The 24,920-nt window shown below is 32.4% G+C and overlaps 2 protein-coding genes across 2 annotated transcripts; both read right to left on the reverse strand.

Annotated features, from left to right (window-relative positions):
• Positions 1-827: 827 nt before the first annotated feature.
• LOC143058166 (uncharacterized) lies at positions 828-8,263 on the reverse strand. The gene is made up of 3 exons (XM_076231630.1): positions 8,125-8,263; positions 6,466-6,604; positions 828-1,428 (listed from the first exon to the last, which is right to left on the reverse strand). The coding sequence occupies exons 1-3, from the start codon at positions 8,261-8,263 to the stop codon at positions 1,287-1,289; spliced, it is 420 nt and encodes a 139-aa protein (XP_076087745.1). The 3' UTR covers positions 828-1,286.
• A 10,269-nt stretch (positions 8,264-18,532) lies between these two features.
• LOC143058909 (uncharacterized) lies at positions 18,533-24,783 on the reverse strand. Its single transcript, XM_076232385.1, has 6 exons — positions 24,661-24,783; positions 22,864-23,144; positions 22,365-22,392; positions 21,669-21,971; positions 19,539-19,814; positions 18,533-19,207 (listed from the first exon to the last, which is right to left on the reverse strand). The coding sequence occupies exons 2-6, from the start codon at positions 23,134-23,136 to the stop codon at positions 18,873-18,875; spliced, it is 1,215 nt and encodes a 404-aa protein (XP_076088500.1). The 5' UTR covers positions 23,137-23,144; positions 24,661-24,783; the 3' UTR covers positions 18,533-18,872.
• Between the last annotated feature and the right edge of the window lie 137 nt (positions 24,784-24,920).

Below are 24,920 nucleotides of genomic sequence, written 5' to 3' on the forward strand. Positions count from 1 at the left end.
ACTACTAGCTCATTAAACTCGAAATTAGGATAGCTCGATAACGTTGAGGGAGGCTAAACTAGTCGGGATGCATTTTTATATAGTTTAATCCGTTCTCGAACGAAAGTCCACGTCAGTAAACAAAATAGAACTGGGATCCTGTACACATGCAATTTTTGTTTTGTTTTCTTTTAGACGCATTTGCTGTAATTAATTGATTAAACTTTCTTAGGTTTATATTTCAAATGGAGGTGCTCCTACTTACAGGAGGCTTATACACCGAAGAAGAAACCGAGTGCCATCTGTCGTCATAATGATCGTTAGCATAATACAAAGATGACATTTCACACATTGACATTTCACACATTGACATTTAACTAATCGACAAGTTACAAATCATCAATATACACATTGACAATCTACAAATCGGCAAGTTACAAAACATCAATATACAAATTGATAATTTACGAATCGACAAGTTACAAAACATCAATATACAAATTGACAATTTACGAAATGACAAGTTACTAATTTTAAAACATCCATATAGAATTTAAAAATAGGCAAACATCAACATACAAATTGACAATTTGCAAATCGACATTTAACGAATTGACAAGTTACAAAACATCAATATACAAATTGACAATTTACGAATCGACAAATCGGCAAACATCAACATATTGACAATTTGCAAATCGACATTTAACGAATTGACAAGTTACAAAACATCACAATTGGCAAATCACACAGTTACACGTTACAAATTGACAAGTTACGAAGTAAGAATTTTGACCCCGTTGGCTTTCCATAAAAAACATCTACTTGAGATATATATGTATATAATAAAGTGTATATGATATGGCTTTATCAATATCACACACCATATCAACCCTCAACCAATATAATCCCTCGAGCAGAGCTCTTGGGATTATATTGGTGTCTCGGGTTGATACGGATGCAATATTGAAAAAGCCATATGATATTCTCTTTATATTTAACAGGTCAGAAAAAAAGGATAAATCGAGTGAGAATTACAGAAATTGTTTTCTGTTTATTTCGTTTCATGATTTCTTTTTTGTGAAGCCCTTGATCTTATGATAAACAAAGGCAACAGTAGTATACCGCTGTTCGAAATTCATAAATCGATAGAGAAAAAACCCCGTATTTTCGAAATTTTTGAAATATAACATTTAGCATAATACATTTTATATGTTATTTCATTTTTACTTGATGGAAGTTGTAAAATGATAAAATAAATCAATTGCATATTTTCTATTTAGTTGTATTTCTAAGGCATTCTTTTTCTACTTTTTCTTCAAAAGTAAATCCAAAACACTCTGGTTCTCGCGTTTGGTGTATACCATAGTCTCATTAACAGAAAATGCTGGCTGACCATCAAGTCGGACTGCATATTTGAGTGGACAACCAACAGTACAAGGATCCATACTGAAAATTAAAAGACATATTATTGATAGGAACAACGGCAATTTTTTTTCTATTATATTAATCATTAAATTATCTGCAACATTATCAATTGACCGTTTCAGAATCTAAAGAATCATGAGTAATTTCATTGTTCGTACCCCAAAATGAACATAACGCCACGTCATTGGTTAAATTTTCATTGTTTATGACAGGACGTTTTGGTGTACACTTTTGAAAATGTTACCCAGGATGCATTAGATTCTGAAACGGCGAATCGCTTTATTTACCTTCAAACAAACGACTGTATAAATGTGTTTGTCTTTGATAATGACAATCAGAGCTGCTGATTCAAAAGCTAAGCATGTATTAAATCAGAAACAGTCGAAGAGCTTAATAACCTAAACGACCGCAACATAAAAGACAAATTTATCTGAGTTCAATTTTTCCCGAGGCAGACTTAGTGATATACCTTGTTTATAGGTAATTTATAAATCCATCCACTAATCCCTTATCTTGTTTTACAGGATATGGCCATTGTTTAAAAAAATATATAAAAAACCCACATATTTCTTCTCACTTTACGAAAATTGAGACACAACTTATTTCAACTAATTAATAAGCTATGAGAGAAAAGATCATTATAATATGACGTGCTTCTTTCGCTTTGAGAACAGCAACTAATTAATAAGCTATGAGAGAAAAGATCATTATAATATGACGTGCTTCTTTCGCTTTGAGAACAAACCCATGCTCTAAATCCATTGTTTGCACATGCGTATATTGACTTCTTCAGAATAATGAATTTGATCACATTATCATTATCAGAATCGAAATAATTGATGTAAGCTATACTTTATTGTAGTTTTAACATGGGTAGGCATTATATTCGTGTTATTTTCGCCCTCACTATTGCTCGGGAAAACATAATCACGAATATAATACCTACCCATCTTAAAACTACAATAAAGTATAGCTTGCATCAATTATTTTTTAATCAAGGCATGGGTGCTGTATGTATATCAGGATTCGTGTAACACGTAGCATTAGTCAAACCCCAAGGAGTACATACAGGAACGACGAAAAGGTTACGTGGAACACCAATGCCAACTAAATTATCACACATAGATATAGGTTGCATTTCTGTAAATATCTACAAAGCAATATCCAAAAGGAACTCCGTTTACGGCTAAAACTGTACCATTTTTACTATGAAGTTTTGAAAAAAATCATATCCTAGAATGGAAAGTTTATATGCACTTTTTCCAAGGTCAAAATATAGGGATGTGCGGCATATTTTCAACATTTATATGCCCCAAACTTCTAAGAGTTTAAACTTACAAAAAAATCTTTACTACGGTACCGCAACCTTGACTTAAGGGTTCCCATAGATTTTAATTAGAACAAAATGCATATGCTTATTTACTGGTATCATTCCGAAGTTATGTTTCAACGATATCAAACATAGAGATCATATCTGGGAACCAGTACGTAAACATAATCAATTATCTATATTACATATCTCCCCAACAGGGGTGTGGTTTGAGAAACAGCTGTATTCACCAAGTGCAACCTATAAGAAATGTGGTATGAATGCGAATGAGACAACTCTCCATCCAAGTCACAATTTGTAAACCATTATAGGTAAAAGTACGGTCTTCAACACGGAGCCTTGGCTCACACCGAACAACAAGCTATAAAAGGCCTAAAAATGACTAGTGTAAAACCATTCAAACGGGAAAACTAACGGTCTTATCTATATAAAAACGAGAACCACTTATGGACCACATCAACAAACGACTAACACTTAACATCAGATTCCTGACTAAGGAAAGTGCAAACAAATGCAGCGGGTTTAAACGTTTTAATAGGTACCAACCTTTACCCTTATCTGAAACAATAATGTAACATCACAACATAGAAAGACAGATCGCTGTTAAGTATTATTGGTTATCTTAAACGCAGAGTTGTCTAAATGTTGGTCTTGTCACTATAACAAAATCATATATGCTAAAACAATCCTTACTCAGGTGTATGAATATCACATGATTATTAATTGCGGATATAAAATGTGAATGTAAAATTAAAAAGTCTCATTTGACCGCTGTGATGATAAAACCTAGGCATAGCAATGAATTCAGTAGTCCATGTGATTGCATATAATTTGTGTATGTTTCTTGTTATATCATATATATTATACAAACATAGCCTTTGTATGAGGTCGATACAAGGATATATTGACCTGAAAGAAGTATATTGACTGAGGACGAAGTCCGAGGTCGATATACTTCTTTGGGTCGATATATCCTGTATTGGCCTCATACAAAGGCTATATTTGTTATATCATTAATTTCCGACCATGTTTGTATCAAAATCGTCATTTAGGTTTGTTGGAACTTTATAGATATTACATTGTCTCCTTGACAATAATATCATATTAGTTGTTATTTCATTTACTTTTTTTTGGACACCTTATGTATTTGAAGATTTTTTGCGTCCAATAATCGATCACAGATATCATTTGTTCCAAAACGTTGAACAGTATCCTGAAATTCATTACATGACGTCACAAAGTAAATCGGTTTTTAGATATTCTAAAAATAACCGTGCAATATGCTTTTTGCCGGTCAATATGCTTTTTGCTATCCGCCGTTTTCTCTCTACCTTCGAAAATATAGTTTAACATGTGACTATCCCTAAACGAATCAAATTTGTTAAAATATACGAATTAATAATATTATACAAATATAGCCTTTGTATGAGGTCGATACAAGGATATATTGACCTGAAAGAAGTATATTGACTGAGGACGAAGTCCGAGGTCGATATATGTCTTTGGGTCGATATATCCTGTATTGACCTGATACAAGAGCTATATTTGTTATATTATTAATTTCTGACCATATTTGTATCAAAATCGTCATTTAGGTTTGTTGGAATTTTATAGATATAACATTGTCTCCTTGACAATAACAACATATTAGTTGTTATTTCATTTACTTTTTTTTTGGACACCTTATGTATTTGAAGATTTTTTTTCGTCAAATAATCGATCACAGATATCATTTGTTTCAAAACGTTGAACAGTATCCTGAAATTCATTACATGACGTCACAAAGTAAATCGGTTTTTAAATATTCTAAAAATAACCGTGCAATATGGATTTTGCCGGTCAATATGCTTTTTGCTATCCGCCGTTTTCTCTCTACATTCGAAAATATAGTTTAACATGTGACTATCCCTAAACGAATCAAATTTGTTAAAAGATACGAATTAATATTAAATTACAAAACATACTGTAAATTAAGAAATTATTGCGTGCATTCATTATATGATTGTGTCATTTTAGATTTAAATACGATTTTATTTTTTATCGATTTTGAGAAAAATCCTGTTTAATTCATATAAAATATTTCAAAATACGAGTTTAAATTAATGCGTTTACAACTCTGTCGCATTTTTTGCAATAATAAAAACCTCTCATTAATTTCTGAATTTACATTATATTACGTTTAAGGACCATTCCATTTGAATGGTTGTCCTTTGAAAAAAATTAATCAACAATATGTCATTGCCACAAAGACACACACACACATATATATATATATATATATAAATATATACAACTCGTCTAAACATCAACCCAACAATGTTAGATCTGTAAATTTGCTTTCGCAAATTTTTGGTTCTTCCCTCGCCGGGATTCGAACCCATGCTACTGTGATATCGTGACACCAAATCGCCTGCACTGCAGCCGTCCCGCTAGACCACACGAATATATATATATATATAATCATGATAAAGGTAACAGTAATATTCTGCTGTTCAAAAGTCATACATCGATTAAGAGAAAACAATTCCACATTACAAACCGAGGGAAACACATCAACTATATAATATGAAGATAATCAACGAAACAATAGAAACACTGAAGTGCAACAGAATACAAACGACAATTCAACATACATAGAAACGAACTATTAGATGACAACTGACTTGGTACTGGACATTTTAGGTAAACGAAAATGGGGTGGGGGACCTAAATTGTGGCTAGCCAAACCTCGCGCTTTATGGTAATATTAAAAATATAAAAAAATAAGTAAAATCACAAAAATACTGAACTCCGAGGAAAATTCAAAACCAATCAAATGGCAAAATCAAATGATAAAACTCATCTAACGAATGGACAACAACTGTCATATTCCTGACTTGGAAAAGGCATTTTCAAATGTAGAAAATGGCGGATTAAATCTGGTTTTATAGCCCTAAACCTCTCACTTGTATGAAAGTCGCAGAGACAATAGTTTTTAAACTACATTTTTTTCTGGAATTGTAAGTTCTTGCTATTGATCAAATGGTATATATTGCTTGCATATTTAAGAAAAAAATAATTAACTTAACACGTCGATTCTACAGTTAGAGTTACCTTGATGAATAGCTGAAATGTTAACATATATATACACCCTATCGCTATTTGGTAATCTGCCCCAGTTTATCCTATACCGCTACAACTATTGAAGTCATTCAACAATCACTTTTCCATTGTGGTGTCAGATATTTTGTAATATGACGTAAATATTTAAGTAATTGCGAACAAATAGCGATGAGGTGTATTATTTCCATTTATTACATTGGTTGCAATGAATTACATTGATTTCCCATCTAAATAAAAACCGATAATGTCACATGTGAAATAAACGTGGTTATTTCACTCTCTGACGTCATACAACAATAGGCGTTGTCAAGACGTCGATAACGGCGGATGAAAAGAAATTGTGAATGCATAGAAAATAGATATAGTTCCTTACATGTTTAACATTAAGAAAGCCATTTGCCAATGTAATAAAAAGAATAACCAATTAAAGAATTCAAATATAGAAAAATATTCAACTCGTTACCGAACAACACTGATAATTAACTCATGCGCTACGCGCATTCGTGAATTAATGTGTTGTTCGGTCACTCATTGAATATTTTACTCTATTTAAATTCTTCGATTAGTTATTCTATAAATAATGCTAAACTTTTAGAATTAAATTTATATTTGAAAGGCATACATACCAGCATGGTGTCATGAGGTCTTTTTTCTCCTTGTAATATTGGGTTGCTTTGAAATCACACATGTTGAGCGCGCAATCAAATCTATCACTTTTCGGGCATTTAGAATCAGGACATACATCTCCTTCTCTTACCACTAAAGCTAAAACAGAGAAGTGCTTCATCAAAAGATCTGTGATGTCAGTTTTCTTACCAAAACATTTATAAAATATGTCATCAAAATTTATTAACAAAACACGTCAGGAAACTCCTAAAACAATTCAGAAATATCAATAACGACATAGTATGTAGTCAAGAAAGAATTGTGAACAATGAATTCTATAAAGTATGCAAGCTTTTTGGAAAACGGCCTCTACTTTGTTGCTGCTGGTGTGTTGTTGACTGCAAAAATGCAAAAGCCATTTATGAGTTTACTTAAACAAATAAAATAAAGAATCGAACAATTTTCATCGGATGCTATTTTTGGTCACTGAGAAGTATCTGTCAAAGTTTTATAATAATCTATGTCTGAACTATTCTCTTTAATTGAATCAGACTGCGATTTAAAAGCATCCTTACTGCACTAGATACAACCGTCTTATTTGTTTATTCCTACATGGCCTTACTTTGTAATGAAAGTTTATATGTAGAAGGAGCTGGATAACTATTAAGGTACTTACTATGCAATAAGTTTTAGGAATAAGCCGCTATATCAATTATGTCAAAAGCGGATTATATTTCACAAATGCAACGGCATCATTATTGTTTGGTGGTATTGAATAATTGTTATTTCACAGCTGTAACATGTCAGAACTTCCTCAATACTTAATCCACTTCAACAGCGTCTTCATTGTTTGGTGGTATTACATTATATTTATTACACATTGGTAACTTGTCAGACCTTAAACATGACTTACACAGGTCCACTTCAATAGCGCCTTCATTATTTGGCGGTATTACAATATAGTTATTACTTATTGGTAACTTGTCATACCTTCAACATGACTTACACGGATCCACTTCAACAGCGCCTTCATTATTTGGTGGTATTACATTATAGTTATTACACATTGGTAACTTGTCAAACCTTAAACTTACCGAATATAAAAACACGATGTGATTGCCAATGAAACAGCTGTCTACAACAGACCAAAATGACACAGAAAATTAACAACTATAGGTCACCGTCCGACCTCCAACAATGAGCAAAGCCCATACCGCATAGTCCAAATCCACTTCAACAGTGTCTTCGTTTTTTCAATGGTATTACATTTATTGATATTTCACAGCGGTAACTTGTCAGACCTTAAACATGACTTCAACAGCGTCTTCATTGTTTGGTGGTTATTACATTATTGATATTACACATCAATTGGTTACTTGTCACAACTTTTTCAAAACTTAACGGAATCCACTTCAATGACGTCTTCATTGTTTGGTGGTTTTACATAATGTTATTTCACAGCGGTAACATGTCAGACCTTAAACACGACTTACCAGAATTCACGTCAACAGCATCTTCATTGTTTTTTGGTTTTACATTATAGTTATTATACATTGGTAACTTGTTATACCTTCAACATGACTAAACCGAATCCACTTCAACAGCATCTTCATTGTTTGGTGGTTATACATTATTGTTATAACACATTGGTAACTTGTCAGAACTTAAACAAAACTTACCAGAATCCACTTCAACAGCGTCTTCATTGTTTGGTGGTATTACATTGTTATCCTCGTTTCCCGCGTCGTCTACATCAGCTGATTTGACTAAATCATTGACCAGGAGAAAGCACAAAACAAATACAAATATGTATTTCATGATTAAGAAAACAATAGTTAATAATCTACAAGTATTGTATTAAACCCACGTTTTAACACGTGTTACGTAAACTTAAGATTGTCATCAACATATGTTTATCTTCACTTGTAGCAAACATGACAAGATGTTGCGTTTAATCATTTACTAATTTAATAATCGAATGTTTTGTTAGATATTAATGCTATATCATCATTTTTTGAAAAAGAGAGATAAAAGAGAAAAAGAACAACAGAAAAATGTAAACACAAAACACAAAATAGAAAACTAAAGACTTAGCAATACGAACCCCATTAAAAACTGGGGATGATCTCCGGTGCTTCGGAAAGTTTTACAGATTCTGCTCTGCATGTGACAGCCATCGTGTTTCATGAAAATAAAACCCAGTAATGAGTCTCGTTCGGTAAATCACACTCAGGGAAAAGGGGAATGGAATGGTTGTAACGACATTTGGAACATGTCAGCTATCATCTGTGGAATATATATTCCATAACGGTCAACTAACTCGTGATGGCGTCTGTAAAACTTACGAAGGGATGATATCAACTATACCAATCGGATCCTTGTCAGAAAAGTTATAATTGTTATTTAACATCAATCAGACGTCAACCTCACAACAACTTCAACATATGGAGACCACAGAAATCAAACCATATTGTTGGCTAGAGAGTTAATTTTCTTTCATTTCTTCAAGGAATGTCATCTTTGACAGCAGTGCGAAAACCAGGAAAACTCGGCATATTGCATTGTGGGTAAAAATATTAGAATATCGTTTACATTGTGTCCTAACGGGGTTAAATAATAACTTTAGCGCTATAAAACCAGGTTCAATCCACCATTTTCAACATTTGAAAATGCTAGTACCAAGTCAGGAATATGACAGTGGTTGTCCATTCGTTTGATGTGTTTTGTCATTTGATTTTGTCATTTGATTAGGGACTTTCCGATTGAATTTACTCGGAGTTCAGTATTTTTGTGATTTTACTTTTTACTAGTATCCTTATTTTGTTTGTTCCCAATCACAAATCAGATAAAACTCGTTTCAGTATTGTAAGTGACTAATTTGATAAATAGTATAGTAGGTTGAATTTTATAAAGACAATACCAAACAAAAGATACCACAGTGACATTCGAAATTTACCACAACAAATTCGAGTGGGTGACATGTTAAAATTGCCAAAACTAAATTAAATTAGCGAGTAATGCCAGTGACGTAGCAAGGGTTCAAATGATGTGGATGCCAAACTCTCTTAACTCTTTATCCTATTTTTTTTTAAATTTCAATCAAAGAGTTCTTCATTAAAATGAATTAAATAGTGCCTCTAGTGTTGGTTGTTATCATTCCCTACAATTAATTCATAATTTATTTGTAGTATCCAAGAATTGACCTGTACACCTAACTAAAACAATGATCAAAGAAATGAGGCTGAGGTCAGGTGACCCCAGTCCGAGAGAGTATAGGCCTAGCAAGGATCCAATTTACAAAATATCATATCACTCACAAGTGAGAGCTTCCCATGACGTGACAATTTTGTAAGTAGTCCATCAACCATGAATCTGAGCCAAAGATAAAAGGACATAAAACATACATAAATATTGCAATATAAAGCATCCATATACAAGGCATGATGCAATCTAGTCTTCTTCCTTTTAACTTTAAACAGATTTATACAAAAAATTTAGGCTGGGGCTGCCGCTGTCGTATTCAAATTTTTCAAGTTCATTCTAAGATTTTCATTACCAGCGACACATAACATTTTTAATATAAAATATATATGCAAACATGTACGTATGTATTTCAAAATTGTTTGTTCAGTCTAACATTCTTTTATATATAAGCACAATATTTATATATATGAACATTTGATGATGGATGATTTTGTTATACTTCACGTTAAAATGCCATATTTTGATTGGCTAATACGAGGGTGTTAATTTACTCTATCACATTGCTGAGCGGGTGACAATTCTTTTGAATTTCACCCTTTCGGCTAGACCAATCAAACATCGGTAATTTAAACGACAATGAATTGAATTCACATCAAGTTATTAAAGACAATGCTTAAAGTTCTAATTTACTATACAACGAAGCGTGGAACGACTCAAACTTATTTCTTTTACAATTGTTGGAAAAACATATTTCTCTTGTTAATATTGTTTCTTTAAAACCTTTTTCATTATGCGTTATACTTATTGTTGATATTTTATTCCATACATTACTTAAACGAATTCATTCACCATCGATTGGTTTCAACAGATGATATACATTTCATCATGTTCATTGTGATGTACATGTCTCCGCCAGATATGAGGCCTTTTAAAAGGGGGATTTCACCCCAAAATTTAAATCAAATAAATAACAAAAACACAATAAAAACAATTGAAATTTTTGTTTTCGGGACGAATCCTTATATCGTTTATAAATGTCAAGTCAATGCGCTAGCATTGTCTATTTACTTCATTTCTGTTGATTTTTTCTAATACATTTGTACCCGTAACGTTGGTACGTGACTCCATAGAAAATACTTTTAAATAAAATTCATCTGTAAAAGACAATAATGATAGGACATTCAGTATAATTAATTAAATAATACATAGCTGAGAGGGTGATAGAGCAGATCGGTACCCCTCGAAAAAGCATTGTCAACCTTGGCTTCGCCGAGGTTGACAATTTTTTTCTCGATGTACCAATCTGCTCTATCACCCTCTCAGCTATGTGTTATTTATATAATGTTATACAAAGTTATTACTGCTGTCAGGGTACAACTGTATTGTTAACAGCGAAAAAAACGAATCATACAAAAGAGGTAACTTGGTATAATTGCCAATGTTACAACAAATATGCAATTATCAATAAATTTCCAAATGGATATATGCAGCTATATGTTCAGCTAACAAATATAAGCAGACCTACATCGTTAAGTAAGCAGCTATAAATATTGACATGTCAAAATGAGAAACAATTCTACCTGAAATTACAAACCACCTGCTAAACAACAAAACAATTATAAAACACAAATAAGATAGCTTTCAACAAATTACAACCACTGAAAAAAATATACTAGCTTTGTACTAAATATTTGTATGAACACTCAACCCTTCTTACCTTATATATAGTCAGCGGCCAAACAGCACAACATAAGAACAATAAAATTGAGAATAGAAATGGAGAAAGTGTCAAAGTTCATATATCAGTTAACTACAGAAATTACCTTAGCTGTATTTGGCAAAACTTTTAGGAATTTTGGTCCTCAATGCTCTTCAACTTCGTAATTTATTTGGTCTTTTTAACTTTTTTGGATTCGAGCGTCACTGATGAGTCCTTTGTAGACAAAACGCACGTCTGGCGAATATACTAAATTTAGTCCTGGTATCTATGATGAGTTTATTTATAAACAAATCAAACTTGTTCATCTGATGCCATTTCTTGATTCTGAGGATAAATGTTTCTAAGTGTAATAACATTCCATGAAGATTGAAGCAAAATTTTGACATATACATTTAATTCCAGACATATATGTACGTTAAATGCAAAAGAAAACAGTATTTTCTCTCCTAACCATAATGAATCTTAATCAAATTTTATGAATATTGATGTCTAACAAATTGATATCCAGACTGTGTCTAAAATTTAACGAAACATGTGTTGAGTGTAAATAGATATTTGCTCTTTACATACTATCTAAAATTGTCTGTTTATAAATTGTGAATTTATTAAGAAACTAAGGTTTCAACTCCCTTAGACAAAGTTGACTTTAGATGAATTTGGCTATTTATTTTAGGCATTTTTGTCAACGGTTTCGGTACTTATACATCCTCGGATTTCAAATTTTTTGCTTTGAGCGTTCCTGATGAAGGTAAATCCGGAAAAGCGCTTCGGTCGCATGAAATTATCAAACGTGTTGTTTTTATTTTTTAACAGTGTTTTAATGTCTGCGAAGTTATCTAAAATAAGACAAGTGTTAAGTAAGACGGGCTACATCTGTTATGATTTCGTCGGGAGGAGTCAATGTACTGGTTTCCGGCACTTTGGAAACACAAAAACAGGTATTTTATATCTGAGAAGCAACCTTTTTATGCCCTCAATTGAAGAATTAATTCATACATTTTTGTATTATTTAAAACTGTCAGTAAAAAGGTGTTTTCGACAAGGGTCGTCAGTTTTTTTTATCTTTCTTTTGATACCAAAATTACCAAAATATATTCTACATAGTTTGATATTTACGCCTATGCGTATGAACTATTTTGTTTTTTATATGTACTAGTTCTACTTTCTACTGTGTATTTTTTACCAGGCTCTCGTTGGTAGTGTAACATCTTACAGAGTATATATCCTTATTGTTTACCCTATTGATAAATCTCATCAAATTATATAACATTTATCTCGATGTCGACCGAGTTTGCCTAAATGGTTCCGTTTTCAGATATCTTCAGTGTGCTTGTCAGGCTATATTAGGACAGAAAATGTTTGATTTTAGCCAGGTTTATATAATTGCTATTATTCCAAGGTTGTGTTCTTCAATTCACAGTTGAGGCGTGATCGTCAGATTGCGAAGAATTCCGCTCAAACCGGTGCTAGAGGCCATCTTAAAACTTGCAGTGAGGTCAGGTTTTTTTTTTAGTTTCGTTTCAAAGGCGACACTATGTTTTTGTCTTGCTTTGTTAATATTGATTTTGTGTCATGACTGGATACCCCATATCCTTTCGTTTCTATTATATACATAAAAAGATATGGAATAGTAAAAAACTTAAAATTTATCCAAATTTTTGCTTTGAATATATCTTTTTTTATTGGAAAAGGAATAGTCCAAATTTGGTAAAACTCCATGCTAGATTCAAAAAAATATTGATGTCCGAACAACTCTAGCCGTGTACTGCATTAATTAATATTTATTAACTGAAACAAGTGCAGAAATCAGTTAAACAGTCATGTAAAACACGGAAAAGAAAGATAAAAACAATACCATCAAATATTTCATTTTATATTGTCTTCATGAGATTAATGTGTTAAACAAATACACAACAGAATGAACCTTAATATTTACATATACAATTCATTATTACACAACTGGCGGGAACACTTGTTATAGATGATAAAAATAATAATAATACTATAGATTATATAAATACAAAATTCATTATAACACAAATGGTAGGAACACTTGTAATTCATATACGATAAAAAGAATACTTTAGACTATATATATATATATACACAAAATTCATTATAATACAAATGGTACACAAAAATAATGAACAAGATAATTTATATCTGATAAAAAAAAAAACATAATGTAGAATAAATATTTACAAAATGTCACTCTAACGCAACTTGTAGAAAATACTTCTTTACAATGGTAGTTATCTATAATTCCTATGAAAAAAAGCATGTGCACTCGTATCAAAAATTAGAAAAGGATACTCAAATGAGCCTGCATAGTTCATATATGGTATATAAATACAATATAAATCAATGTTCCGGTAAAATTAAAAGAATAAAATAGCAGAACATGACTTCCGCTTAATCAAGCTTTGATAACCCTATTTACAAAGGATCTTTTTCGGGGAGGGGGGGGGGGGGGCACTAATATCAAATATTGCTATTTGTAGCCGAATTCCCGAAATTCCAAAAAACTTAGAATAAAAGATTGCCTCTCGTAGTCATCATCTAATCGAATTAAAAATTGTCTTTTGTAGTAGGGTTCTTCATCAAGAAGTATTAAAACTGTATCATCTATTATAATTACTGAATGCATCTGATGGTCAAAATCTTCATCTTCATCTATTATAATTTTCAATTTATCAATTAGAACTTAAATATGCCTCTGGTGGTTGCGTTCTTCATCTGTGATTTGGCAATCGCATCTAGTAGTCCGGCGGCTACAAGCATATTTCAAACGAATTGTGCACATCCTGCTACAAGCATGAAATTTGGCATAGACCTTCCTCGACTATTACTCTTTTATTTCAGATAGGGAGGCATTTAAAAAAAAATGTCTCACTTCCGGTAAAATCCAAAATTGCGGACATCATACTTAAATCAGGCCTATATCGGAGGCTAGTATGTGAAAAGATGTTATTATCATGCTAGTAACATAATATTTGATACCAACCTTTGTTATATACTACTTTTGGATATATGATATAGATAAGATGTCTTCAAAAAACCTACTTCCGGTAAAATCCAACATGGCGGACATAGTACTAGAATAAGCATATTTTTAGGAAGGGTAATTGAAATGTGTTTTAATGTATCACTACTATCATTACATTGTGCAGGAACCTTTCTTTTGTGCTTCCCATAAATACTATGTATAAGACATATCTGTTTAAAAACCTTACTTCCGGTAATATCCAAAATGGCGAACATAGAAATATCAATTTTCTATTCTTATATTCAACTTTTTTCAAAATGTAAAGAAAATGGTTTTTTTGGGCTTTTTGCTTTTCATTAAACTATTGGCTTCTAGTTATCCACTAATTGTATTCTGTTGTAAATTTTTAAATAACACTTTTGGTAAAAAAAAACAATATGGCGCAAATTTCTAAAATGAGTCCTTAATCCATATCTTTGATTTAGAGTTTTAGATAGATTGATTAAAACAAAACAAAATTACTGAAGTATTAAAACATTTTTCAATTTACTACTAGTTGGCTAAAAATACATGTGTATTCACAGTCACCACCACATGCAAACAAAGCAGTGCAAGGGAGACCCGATTGTCCACATTAACAACGACCGCGACATCCTCTGTATCTGTATGAATACGTTGTTGATACCAATTCTGGCTTTAATATAACGGTTTGAGAGAGCGCCGCCGATTTATTGACGAGGCGTAAGAGCAGATTTGACGCTCTCTACGCTTGATGCGCGCACTACAGTGTCGTCTAGCTGATTCGACGCGGTCACTGTCTTTACAAAGAATGAGTTTGTGTATTGTGGTGTTTTGCTTAGTGGAATGTCAAAATACTTAGAGTGATTCTTTATTTGCTTTTTCAAAATATTTGTTGCGTGGTATTCTTCGACTTCTTGGTAGTTATTTTTCACTTAGGATGTGCTTTTTGGGGAAATTCGTCTGGTTCAATAGCGGGAATCAGCCCCTAAACCACTTTGTACATAAAAGTCAACTTCTAGCTTGTTCGTCTTGCAATTGTCCGGAGGTTTTGTAGTTCCAGTTCGGCTAGCATATTGGAGACACACCCGTCCTCTCTTGACTTGTAATCTATGGTGATAAATCTTGCCGCGCATGACGTTGTATTCCTTCTTTCTAGCTAATTTATGTTTGTTACAATGTAGGGGCCCCATACTATGAATCCATATTCCATCGTTGATCAACAAGCAGTTTTTTTGTAATATTGTGGGCAGTATTTCAAGTTTCTTCTTTGAGAGCATAGTGTTGAATTTGCTTTCTTTGCCACGTTTAATATGTGGGTGGTCCATTTGAGGTCTTCCGAAATGTGTAGGCCTAGTTACGGGTTATGCTTGAGTTGTTGTAGTATGTGTCCATTTAAACTGAAGATTTTATGGCTTTTGTTTCTGATGCTTAGGATGTAGTTTTTTTTGGCATTGAACCGCATTCCCCAGAACATCCACAATGTACAAGCTTCTGACAAAATGATGAAGCCTTAGAAAGAGTAAGTTATTTAAAAGTGATCATCTTTGTCCCTTCGCCATCCATTAGCGCCTGAACTGAGTAGCATAAGGGCCAATTCCAAGCTCGTCGCCCTAAACACATGCCTTAGTATATTGCACGTTTTACATGCTGGAAAAGACTAGACCAAGTTGAGGGAATTCCCTCAATTAGTCTTCCCTTTTGCACAAATAGTTATTTTCTTGATTCGTTGACTATGTTAATCCAATCTGATAAGTTTGTGTGATCTTACAGTTAAACCTCGGTCATTTAGGCTGATCAATCATCATTCTTTATGTTAAAGTCACATCTTCAAATGCCATCAATGTTGTCCACGCAGTCTTTTTTTTCCTTTTCAAGCAATCAGAGAACCATATCACAACCGGTAAAGACATGGATCACAATAAGTGTGTGTAAACACTCATTGCCAGGATATATTTATCTAAAACTTTTTGCCCTCCCAAACACAATCCATAGTTCGTCAACCCCTGTCACGGAATAGCGAAACAGTAATGACAGCATCATCAGTAACGATTATTCGAATCATGACTCGTGCAAGTTCGAGTTTCATTGCATCAGACACATACACCATGATTCTATTGTCAGCCTCTTAATGTGAACATGGTGATAAACTTGAAACATCTCGAGGTAGATAAGGTAGAATATCCTGAGCATTTGTTATAAGAAGCAAGAGATACATTTAGGGGAAAGGGAATACACAGACGAATCCAGAGTCAAAACAAAACCCTCAAAATTTGCAAAATTTTCTGAGTGATGACGACAATAAGAAAGAACTTTTAAGTTTTCATTCGCAAAAGCTTTGGTCAATAGATTTTTGAGGAAAAGGTAGTTGAAGCAACAATTGCTCAGGATGTTCTGTGTTATCCACCGCATGATGATGTTTCAAGCTTAGCACCATGTTCACATGAATAGGCTGACACTTGAATCAAGATGCATGTGTCTGATGCAGTGAAACACACACTTAACTGAGTCATAACAGTCCATACTGACGTTGTTGTCTTCGTTTTTCAGTGACATAGGGGCAGACGAACTTTGGCTTGCGTTTGGAAGTGGGAAAAGCTTCAGATATATATCTATCGATGACCTTTCAAATACACTAGGCATTGAGATATTACACGTTTGCTGGAAAATGAACTGCGTTGGTGACATGGATTGTGTTTAATGATGTGACTTGATCATTTAGAATGATGATTGATCAGCCAACATGACCAGATATGGATTTGACAATGTCATTGATAGAACGATACGTGGTTTTGGAAAAGTCAGGAAAATGGCCATTGTTACATTATAGTTCGTTTCTGTGTGTGTTACATTCTGCTGTTGTTATCTTATATTTAACCCGGATTTTTTTTTATCGATTTATGAATTTTAAACAGCGGTATACTACTGTTGCATTTATTTGTTAGAAGATTGAACAATGTTATCAGATGGGGTTAACAAAGCAAGAAAACATGTGTTTTTGGAAGAGGAAATACTATTTAGGCTATTCCAACGACTCGGTCTATAGATATAAGAAGATGTGGTGTGAGTGCCAATGAGACAACTCTCCATACAAATAACAATTTAAAAAGTAAACCATTATAGGTTAAAGTACGGCCTTCAACACGGAGCCTTAGCTCACACCGAACAACAAGCTATAAAGGGCCCCAAAATTACTAGTGTAAAACCATTCAAACGGGAAAACCAACGGTCTAATCTATATAAACAAAAGTCTTTTTCAGCAAGTAAAACGTGTAATATACCATGGCGGATGCGAATAAGTAACAAGTTATGCTGACTAGTCAAGACGCTTATGAATGGCCAAGGGGAAAAATCCATGGGAACCCTTTTGGACAACTCTTTGTGAGGCCTATTCATCTTATCAGGAGCTTGTACATTATAGATGTAAGAAACAATACCACGATCTTTGTAAATTTGGAAAATAAGCTCTCCGATTGTGAATAAACATGTATTTGCGGCCATAAATTAGTCATTCTAACGATGTTCAAAAACTTTAGTGACTTTATTTTGTTTTAATCAATCTATCTAAAACTCTACATCGAAGATATGGACTCATCTTTGTAATTTACGCCATATTGTTTTTTTTACCGGAAGTGTTTACTTGTATTCAAACATATAAAGCTGAATAAAATTAGTGGTTTTGAGGATGACTTAAAGCCAAAAGTTTAATGACCTGCTAAAAAAACCATTTTCTTTACATTTTGAAAAAAGTTAAATATTAAAATGAAAAAATATTAACATTTCTATGTCCGCCAAATTGGATATCACCGGAAGTAAGGGTTTTAAAGACATATGTCTTATACATTGTATCCATGAAAAGCACCAAAGAAAGGTTTCTGCACAATATAATGATAGTAGCAGTACTTCAAAACACATTTCAATTACCCTCCCTAAAAATAAGCTTATTTTAGTACAATGTACACCATATTATATTTTACCGGAAGTAGGGCTTTTGAAGACATCTAATCTATATCATATATCCAAAAGTAGTACGTAACAAAGGTTTGTACCAAATATTATGATAGTATCATGTCAATAACACGTATTCACATACTAGCCTTCAAGATTGAGCCAATTTAAGTATGATGTACGCCATTTTGGATTTCACCGGAAGTGAGACATTTTTTACAAATGCCTCCCTATCTGAAATAAAAGAAAAATAGTTGAGGAAAGTTTATGTCAAATGTCATACTTGTAGTAGGATGTGCACAATTTTTCACAAAGCCGCCGTACTATTAGTGTTACTATTGTCTGTTTTTTTCCCCTTATCTACTCATTCACAACTCCAATTTATAGTAGAATTAACAATATATATCTTCATCAAAAAGTAATATTAAGCTCCAAATATTAAAATCAATAGTTATTTCAAACTCAGATTATTTATAATATCTTCGTTTCCATAGAAATATCTTCAGAGTTTTACATATAGGATGAATATACGTATAACCTACTCTTCCAGTTTATTTGTAGCAACCCTGCATGATTGATATATCTCTGCTTGTAACCAATGTGCTTTCTATTTCCTCTGCCAGTTCAGTAGTGACAGAGTCTTCTCGTATAGCTTTTAGAAATTCAATAAATCCCTTTTCACTCCCATGCAAAAGGATGTCCATTAGTTTTCTGTTCTTTTGTATTTGTGCTGGACAGGCATTTATCATTTGACTATCAGCTATTGTCAAAATATCAAATGATATTAAATGATCTACTATGTTCTCATGATTTATACAGTGAACGATATTTGAGTAATTCTTCTGTAGACGAACTTTATACACTGGAACATTCCACTCTGACAATCCTACAATTTATTGTTGAGAAGTTGTTATTATCACTTTATATACATGTATATTAATAATAAACAACGAGAGTTTCACGGGAAGTAGAAAATTATTTTGAAAATCCGAGGAGAAACTTTTGAGGGAAACATCAGCATATAACAAGACCTAAATAAACCGAAAATGTAGAAACAAATGCTATATGTTTTTTTTTAAATTGTACTTTCAAATTGGTACTTTTTGCCTTTCAAAACAAACATTAGATCTTTTTACCTTCAAATGTATCAAGAACACCAATGTAATACAAAAAAATACTACTATATGTGTATTTCCGTCTAGAAAGACAGTTCATACCTTTATTTTGAGGTTCTAATGCTTCACCTGAGCCCTCTTCCTGTGAATCATATTTCAATTCATCTGCTAAATCTTTGTATCCACTTATGCGTAGTGCATCAACAAACACATTATAAGTTGACTCTCCCCTTTTATTCACTAATTCAATCAAGTTTTTATTCTGATCATCTTGTCCAGCATGGTGCTCAATGCGGCGTCTATCATCGGACGATATCACTAAATGTGACATCATATAATCTAAAATTTGACTGATTTCTATATCCTGTATGATTCTCTCTGTATTTGGAAAATATAAATTATATTTGATTAGATTGTTATTACTATTGTAATTAAAATGATTTATAATTTTGTATATTTTCCCACCCCTGTCTGATATCATTATTCAAATAACTACTGAAACATGCGTATACCCACAACAATATTAAAAAACCCAACACGTGCTATTTACTCTTTTAAGCAGCAGCGTTTGCACAAAGTGCATATGAATTATCACCGTTCCACTAGTCATTGACATGCTATGCTTGGCCTCTGCTTCTAACTGTAGGTTTATATAAAATCAAATTTCCCTTAGGAAGTGGGAACCTTCTTTTATTATAATTTCAAAATTGATCATTAATAATAATAATAATAATTAAAAACCAATTGTTCAGAGAACAATTGAAAGTCTTTCCACACCAAAGAAATTTGGATAAGAAGGTAGTTTCTTCATACTGATGCGATAAATGATGGTTTAATTATCTTTTTGAGTGATATAAGGGAGATAATATGCTACTTCCGGTCAAATGAATGTCACATTCGGTCTCATATGATAGCCTCTTTCACACTGATTCCAAAAATATATAGTTTCTATATACTTTTGTATGTAGAATAGGAGATAATTGGCCACTTCCGGTTTGTTGGAAGTCATTTTTAGTCTTCAGTAATCTGTTCATGTATCTATATGACAAAATATATGGATTCTGGGTACTTTTATGTGAAAAAATTGCAAAAAAAGCTTTTTCCGGTTTTCTAAAGGTCACTTCCGGTAGCCATTTTTCAAGGTCATTTGTCACTTAACCTTTTGTATAAGGTCAAATGTCTTTATAATGAACTTTATTGAAGTTATAATCAAATAACCTCATATCAAGACATTCCAGGGGCACCAACTCCTATAAGATGCCATTTAATTGTATAAGACTGAATGTAGCATATCTTCATTACAATAAAGCAGACATTTTGCACTTGTTCTTTTATATGTATTTCTCAAAGTGTCGGAGAAAATGCAAAAACAAGCAAAAGTCACTATTGAGAACTTGACCTTGACCTTTGACCTTGACCTCATTTTCTAAGTAAGGACCCAGGGGACTCAAATAAAAACATTCCAGGGTTATACGGTTAACGGTTTATGAGTTAAAAAAACATACGAACAAATTTATTCCGTAAAGGTAGATAACTCCTATAAAATTTCATCGAATCGCTTCGATCCAAATACGCCAAAAATTACTGAGGATGTAACGAACAATTTGTAAAAAGAATTTTGTCGCTATCTTTTTTTGTTACGAAGGAGATACACTCTGATGATAAACAGTGAATAGGGAGATAACTCTTACAAAGAAAATGGTTTGTCTTAGCAGGGTGAAATTTAAAAGCGCATAAACTGTACGATACAATATGAGAAATATCTAAGCGACATATTGCGAAACAAACATTTGTCGCAATATCAAAATTAGGCGGAAGAAAAAAAAAAAAAAAAAAATAATAATAATAATCAGAAGAAATACAATAGGTCTTTCCACAGAAAGGTGGAAAGACCTAATAATCAGAAGAAATACAATAAGTCTTTCCACAGAAAAGTGGAAAGACTTAATGATAATTATTCCTTATTTGAAGAGGGTTACACAGTAAGCTATAACACTAATTGGTAAATTTAAGAAAGGTTTGATATAATAAATGGCGGTAAAAAAATACTAGAGACTACTGTGATATGATTGTGACCAGTATCTCACGTGACAGTAGATTTTTAGTGGTAAACTATTGGAAGGAATGTAAGTTTACGTGAACAAACAGCTGACTCTTAAATGTAATATTAGTCTATAGTTCATGTAAAAAAGTGATATCAAACAAATGGATTAATATTTAAACTATACGTACTTTCCGCTTGTTCCGCTAATCCTTCCTCATATGTTATGTATGGTAAAACACTAGATAATTCAAGGCGATAAAGAGCTTTGAGTAAAACTTCATATGTAGCTTCTGGGTGTCTCCTCCATTTGTTTAGGACCTCCTCTGTTTGGCTACGAAGATTTGTAACATGGTTTCTTTCAATCTGTTGCATCTCAACAACACTTAGCCCAAGTTCTATTCCAAGTTGATATGTTTGATAACCAATATGATCAGACAATTGCTGTAGATTTGAACCGGATGGTCTTATAAACAATTTCTCCTTTGGTTGGTCTAAAATGTATAGATGAACAGACGTATTTATTATTTTCAATCGCAAATGTTATCTTTGGAGCAAGATCTGCTTACCCTTCCAGAGCACCTGAGATCACCCCGAGTTTTTGGCAGGGTTCGTGTTGCTCAGTCTTTAGTTTTCTATTTTGTTTCTTGTGTACTATTATTTGTCTGTTTGTCTTTTTTTCCCCTTTGCGTTGTCAGTTTATTTTTCGATCTATGAGTTTGACTGTCACTCTGGTATCTTTCGTCCCTCTTTTGTTTTTGTGAAACAGCTTTTTTTTGTATTCAAGTACTGTTTAACGATTGATCATTCCTAAAAAGGCTAAATCCAGAAACAAATGCTTACAAAAGTGCAATTTTCAGTTTAAACTATTTCAAATTACCACTTACCCAAGTCTTTTTGAACTTCTCTTGAAATCTGAAATTATACATGTATGCATTAGATTATTTTTTAAACACATTTTTGAAAGTTTTTTTTACTGTATTATCCCTCCTATAAATGATTTGGACACTTATTGTTTAATACCATATGTTTACCTTTCCATGTTTTGTTTTTTTGACATAATAATGAAATAATGAAGCAATCAATGTTTTAATGGCAGAAATTAAATAAATAATGGAATTTATATTTTAATATTTGTTGATTTTGAAAATTTGCAAATAATGTTTGCTTTTAAATGAAAATATATAAATGTTTAAATCTCATTACTTGTCATTTTTTGGCAAAACAAAGTTTTTTACATATTTTACTGGAATGAAAAGTTAAAAAAATCGTGATTTATAATTTGGATAAACCATTTAAAATCATCTGTGAAATCTCGTGAGAAATATGTACTTGGTACTTGGGCGCAGAAGGTGTAATATTATATGTTTATCATTACATGTGTACCTGACATAATATGTGGATGTCAATATCTTCCTCTTTCATACTTTGCTGAATCTGCTTGAAGGAAGCATACAGTGTGTTCTTTTTCCAATCATGTAAAGCTTTGATTTTGATATCAAAAGACTCTTTGTTTTTTGACTCGTTAATAATTTCCCATGACCTAGCCGGTTTCTTTTCCTTTAGATGCATATATATTTTTCGTATTTCTTCCATTGTCATTTCAGCTGCCAAGCGTCCCAAGTGTCTATCATCTGGATTACTGTCTAACCATGCCATATCTAGACCTGTAATATATTGAAACTTAATTCACAAGCTCGTACCATTTTTTTAATGTCTGCTTAAGGAGGTAGACCTAGGTTAAGGAAAATAACTCTTATAATCATCAGTACGCTTGTGTCAACCATTTTCATAAATATATTCTAAGCTTCTAGGTTACATAGATTATTTCCAATCCGTTTCAGGTAAATGCTGAAAAAACATTGATGAAACTTGACTTTAACAAACACATAACTGATTTAAAGAGTTATCTCCCTGAACCAAGGTCTACCACCTTAAGTTATAACAGTAGATAAGAAATCATGGACTTTCCAGTTTAACTGTAATGTATAGCTCATAGCTGAGCAGCGATAAAGGAGATAGAATCTAATGATACGAAAAACCAGAGAATATACAATGGTCAATACTAAGTATTTCAAAAATACACTTAGCAATTTGTCAACTGATAGGTTACTGGTTCAATTATGTTAATCTAATGAATGATTTGATTTTAATTTTATAGGTTGGCATGTGTTGATATTTTAATGTCATTTATGTACATCAATCAATTGGCATGCGTAGATACATAAATGTCATTTATGTACGTCAATCGATTGGCTTGCGTGGATAGATGAATGTCATTTATATGTATTCAATATGTACATGGTGTAATTGTTATTTATCATAATAATTTTTGTTCAAGTATCACTGACGAGTCTTCTGAATATTAAAGGTGTCTTGTGTTAAAATTATAAGTCTGGTATTTTCGATGATTTTATTAATAAAAGTCTAATATCTGATCTGTTTTTAACCTTATTGATTGGTGTGTGTTGATTGATCACTATCATATATTAAAATGTACATCCAAAATAAGATTTGTATTAAACCTTATAGGTGTAATACCACCATTGATTATCCCCTATTAGTTTTTGATAAATTTGCATTTTCCCAAGACATTTTCTTTGTTTCAAATACAGAAAAACTTGACCTGAGTAAAGTTTAATCCTGTCCAGTACTATAGAAAAAAATCACATCAAATTTAATTGCATATAAGAAAACAACCATCAAGCTCTAGTAACCATGTAACCTCAAGTTTCCATTTTTTTTTATAGAAACCCCAAATAAAAAAATATAGTTCCATGAAATACCCAATATATATGTCTATGACCAAGAAATATTTTACTGCAATGAAATGTAGGATTAATTACCTACAACTGTCAAAATCAAGGAACTATTTTTCTCAACCCTTTTTCTTATGCAACCGGATATGACGTACTATGATTTGGTGGTATTACACCTATAGATTAGCATATGCTGATACGTTACTGTTTCGCTTATGTGCATGAAACATCTGATTGGACTTCGACCTTTTCAAAAGGTATGTGTGTATATGTTTATATACAAAATATCTGATTTGCCTTTTACATGTTTTATTCATATTGATTTTTTTTCTCATTGGTCTAACTTCAAAATTGTCTTTTATGTTTATAAACGAATACACAAACCTTTAAAATAAAATGTTGGTAATATTAAGATATTTCTTACCTGGACAATCTTCTAGGCATCTGTCACCCTCCGTATGGGACTGTAAGATAAGATAAACTGAAGTTGTATTTTTATGCACTTATGATATCTTAACCCTAATATGATTGATCTGCACGTATTGATGTTTCAGTGGTTTTAGTATTTATACCAACAAGTAACGTTGAGTGTTCTTAGATTTGCATTTTGACTTTTTTTTCTTGTTTTTATTTGATTTGGGTGCATAGAACCTAAATGGTGATTAAGCCTTTTTTTGCATTTTT

Source organism: Mytilus galloprovincialis, chromosome 14 (assembly GCF_965363235.1).
Source record: "Mytilus galloprovincialis chromosome 14, xbMytGall1.hap1.1, whole genome shotgun sequence".
NCBI classification, from domain to species: Eukaryota; Metazoa; Mollusca; class Bivalvia; order Mytilida; family Mytilidae; genus Mytilus; species Mytilus galloprovincialis.

Excerpts from the sequence above, each read along its gene's own strand:
- LOC143058166 (XM_076231630.1), bottom strand. The coding sequence starts at position 8,263 with ATGAAATACATATTTGTATTTGTTTTGTGCTTTCTCCTGGTCAATGAT. Across the intron at positions 6,605-8,124 it reads CGCTGTTGAAGTGGATTCTG|CTTTAGTGGTAAGAGAAGGA; the intron begins GTAAGTTTTGTT and ends TCTCTGTTTTAG. Across the intron at positions 1,429-6,465 it reads GACCTCATGACACCATGCTG|TATGGATCCTTGTACTGTTG; the intron begins GTATGTATGCCT and ends TTTAATTTTCAG.
- LOC143058909 (XM_076232385.1), bottom strand. The coding sequence starts at position 23,136 with ATGGCATGGTTAGACAGTAATCCAGATGATAGACACTTGGGACGCTTG. Across the intron at positions 22,393-22,863 it reads ACATCCACATATTATGTCAG|ATTTCAAGAGAAGTTCAAAA; the intron begins GTACACATGTAA and ends GTATAATTTCAG. Across the intron at positions 19,815-21,668 it reads ATTAGCGGAACAAGCGGAAA|AGAGAATCATACAGGATATA; the intron begins GTACGTATAGTT and ends TTCCAAATACAG.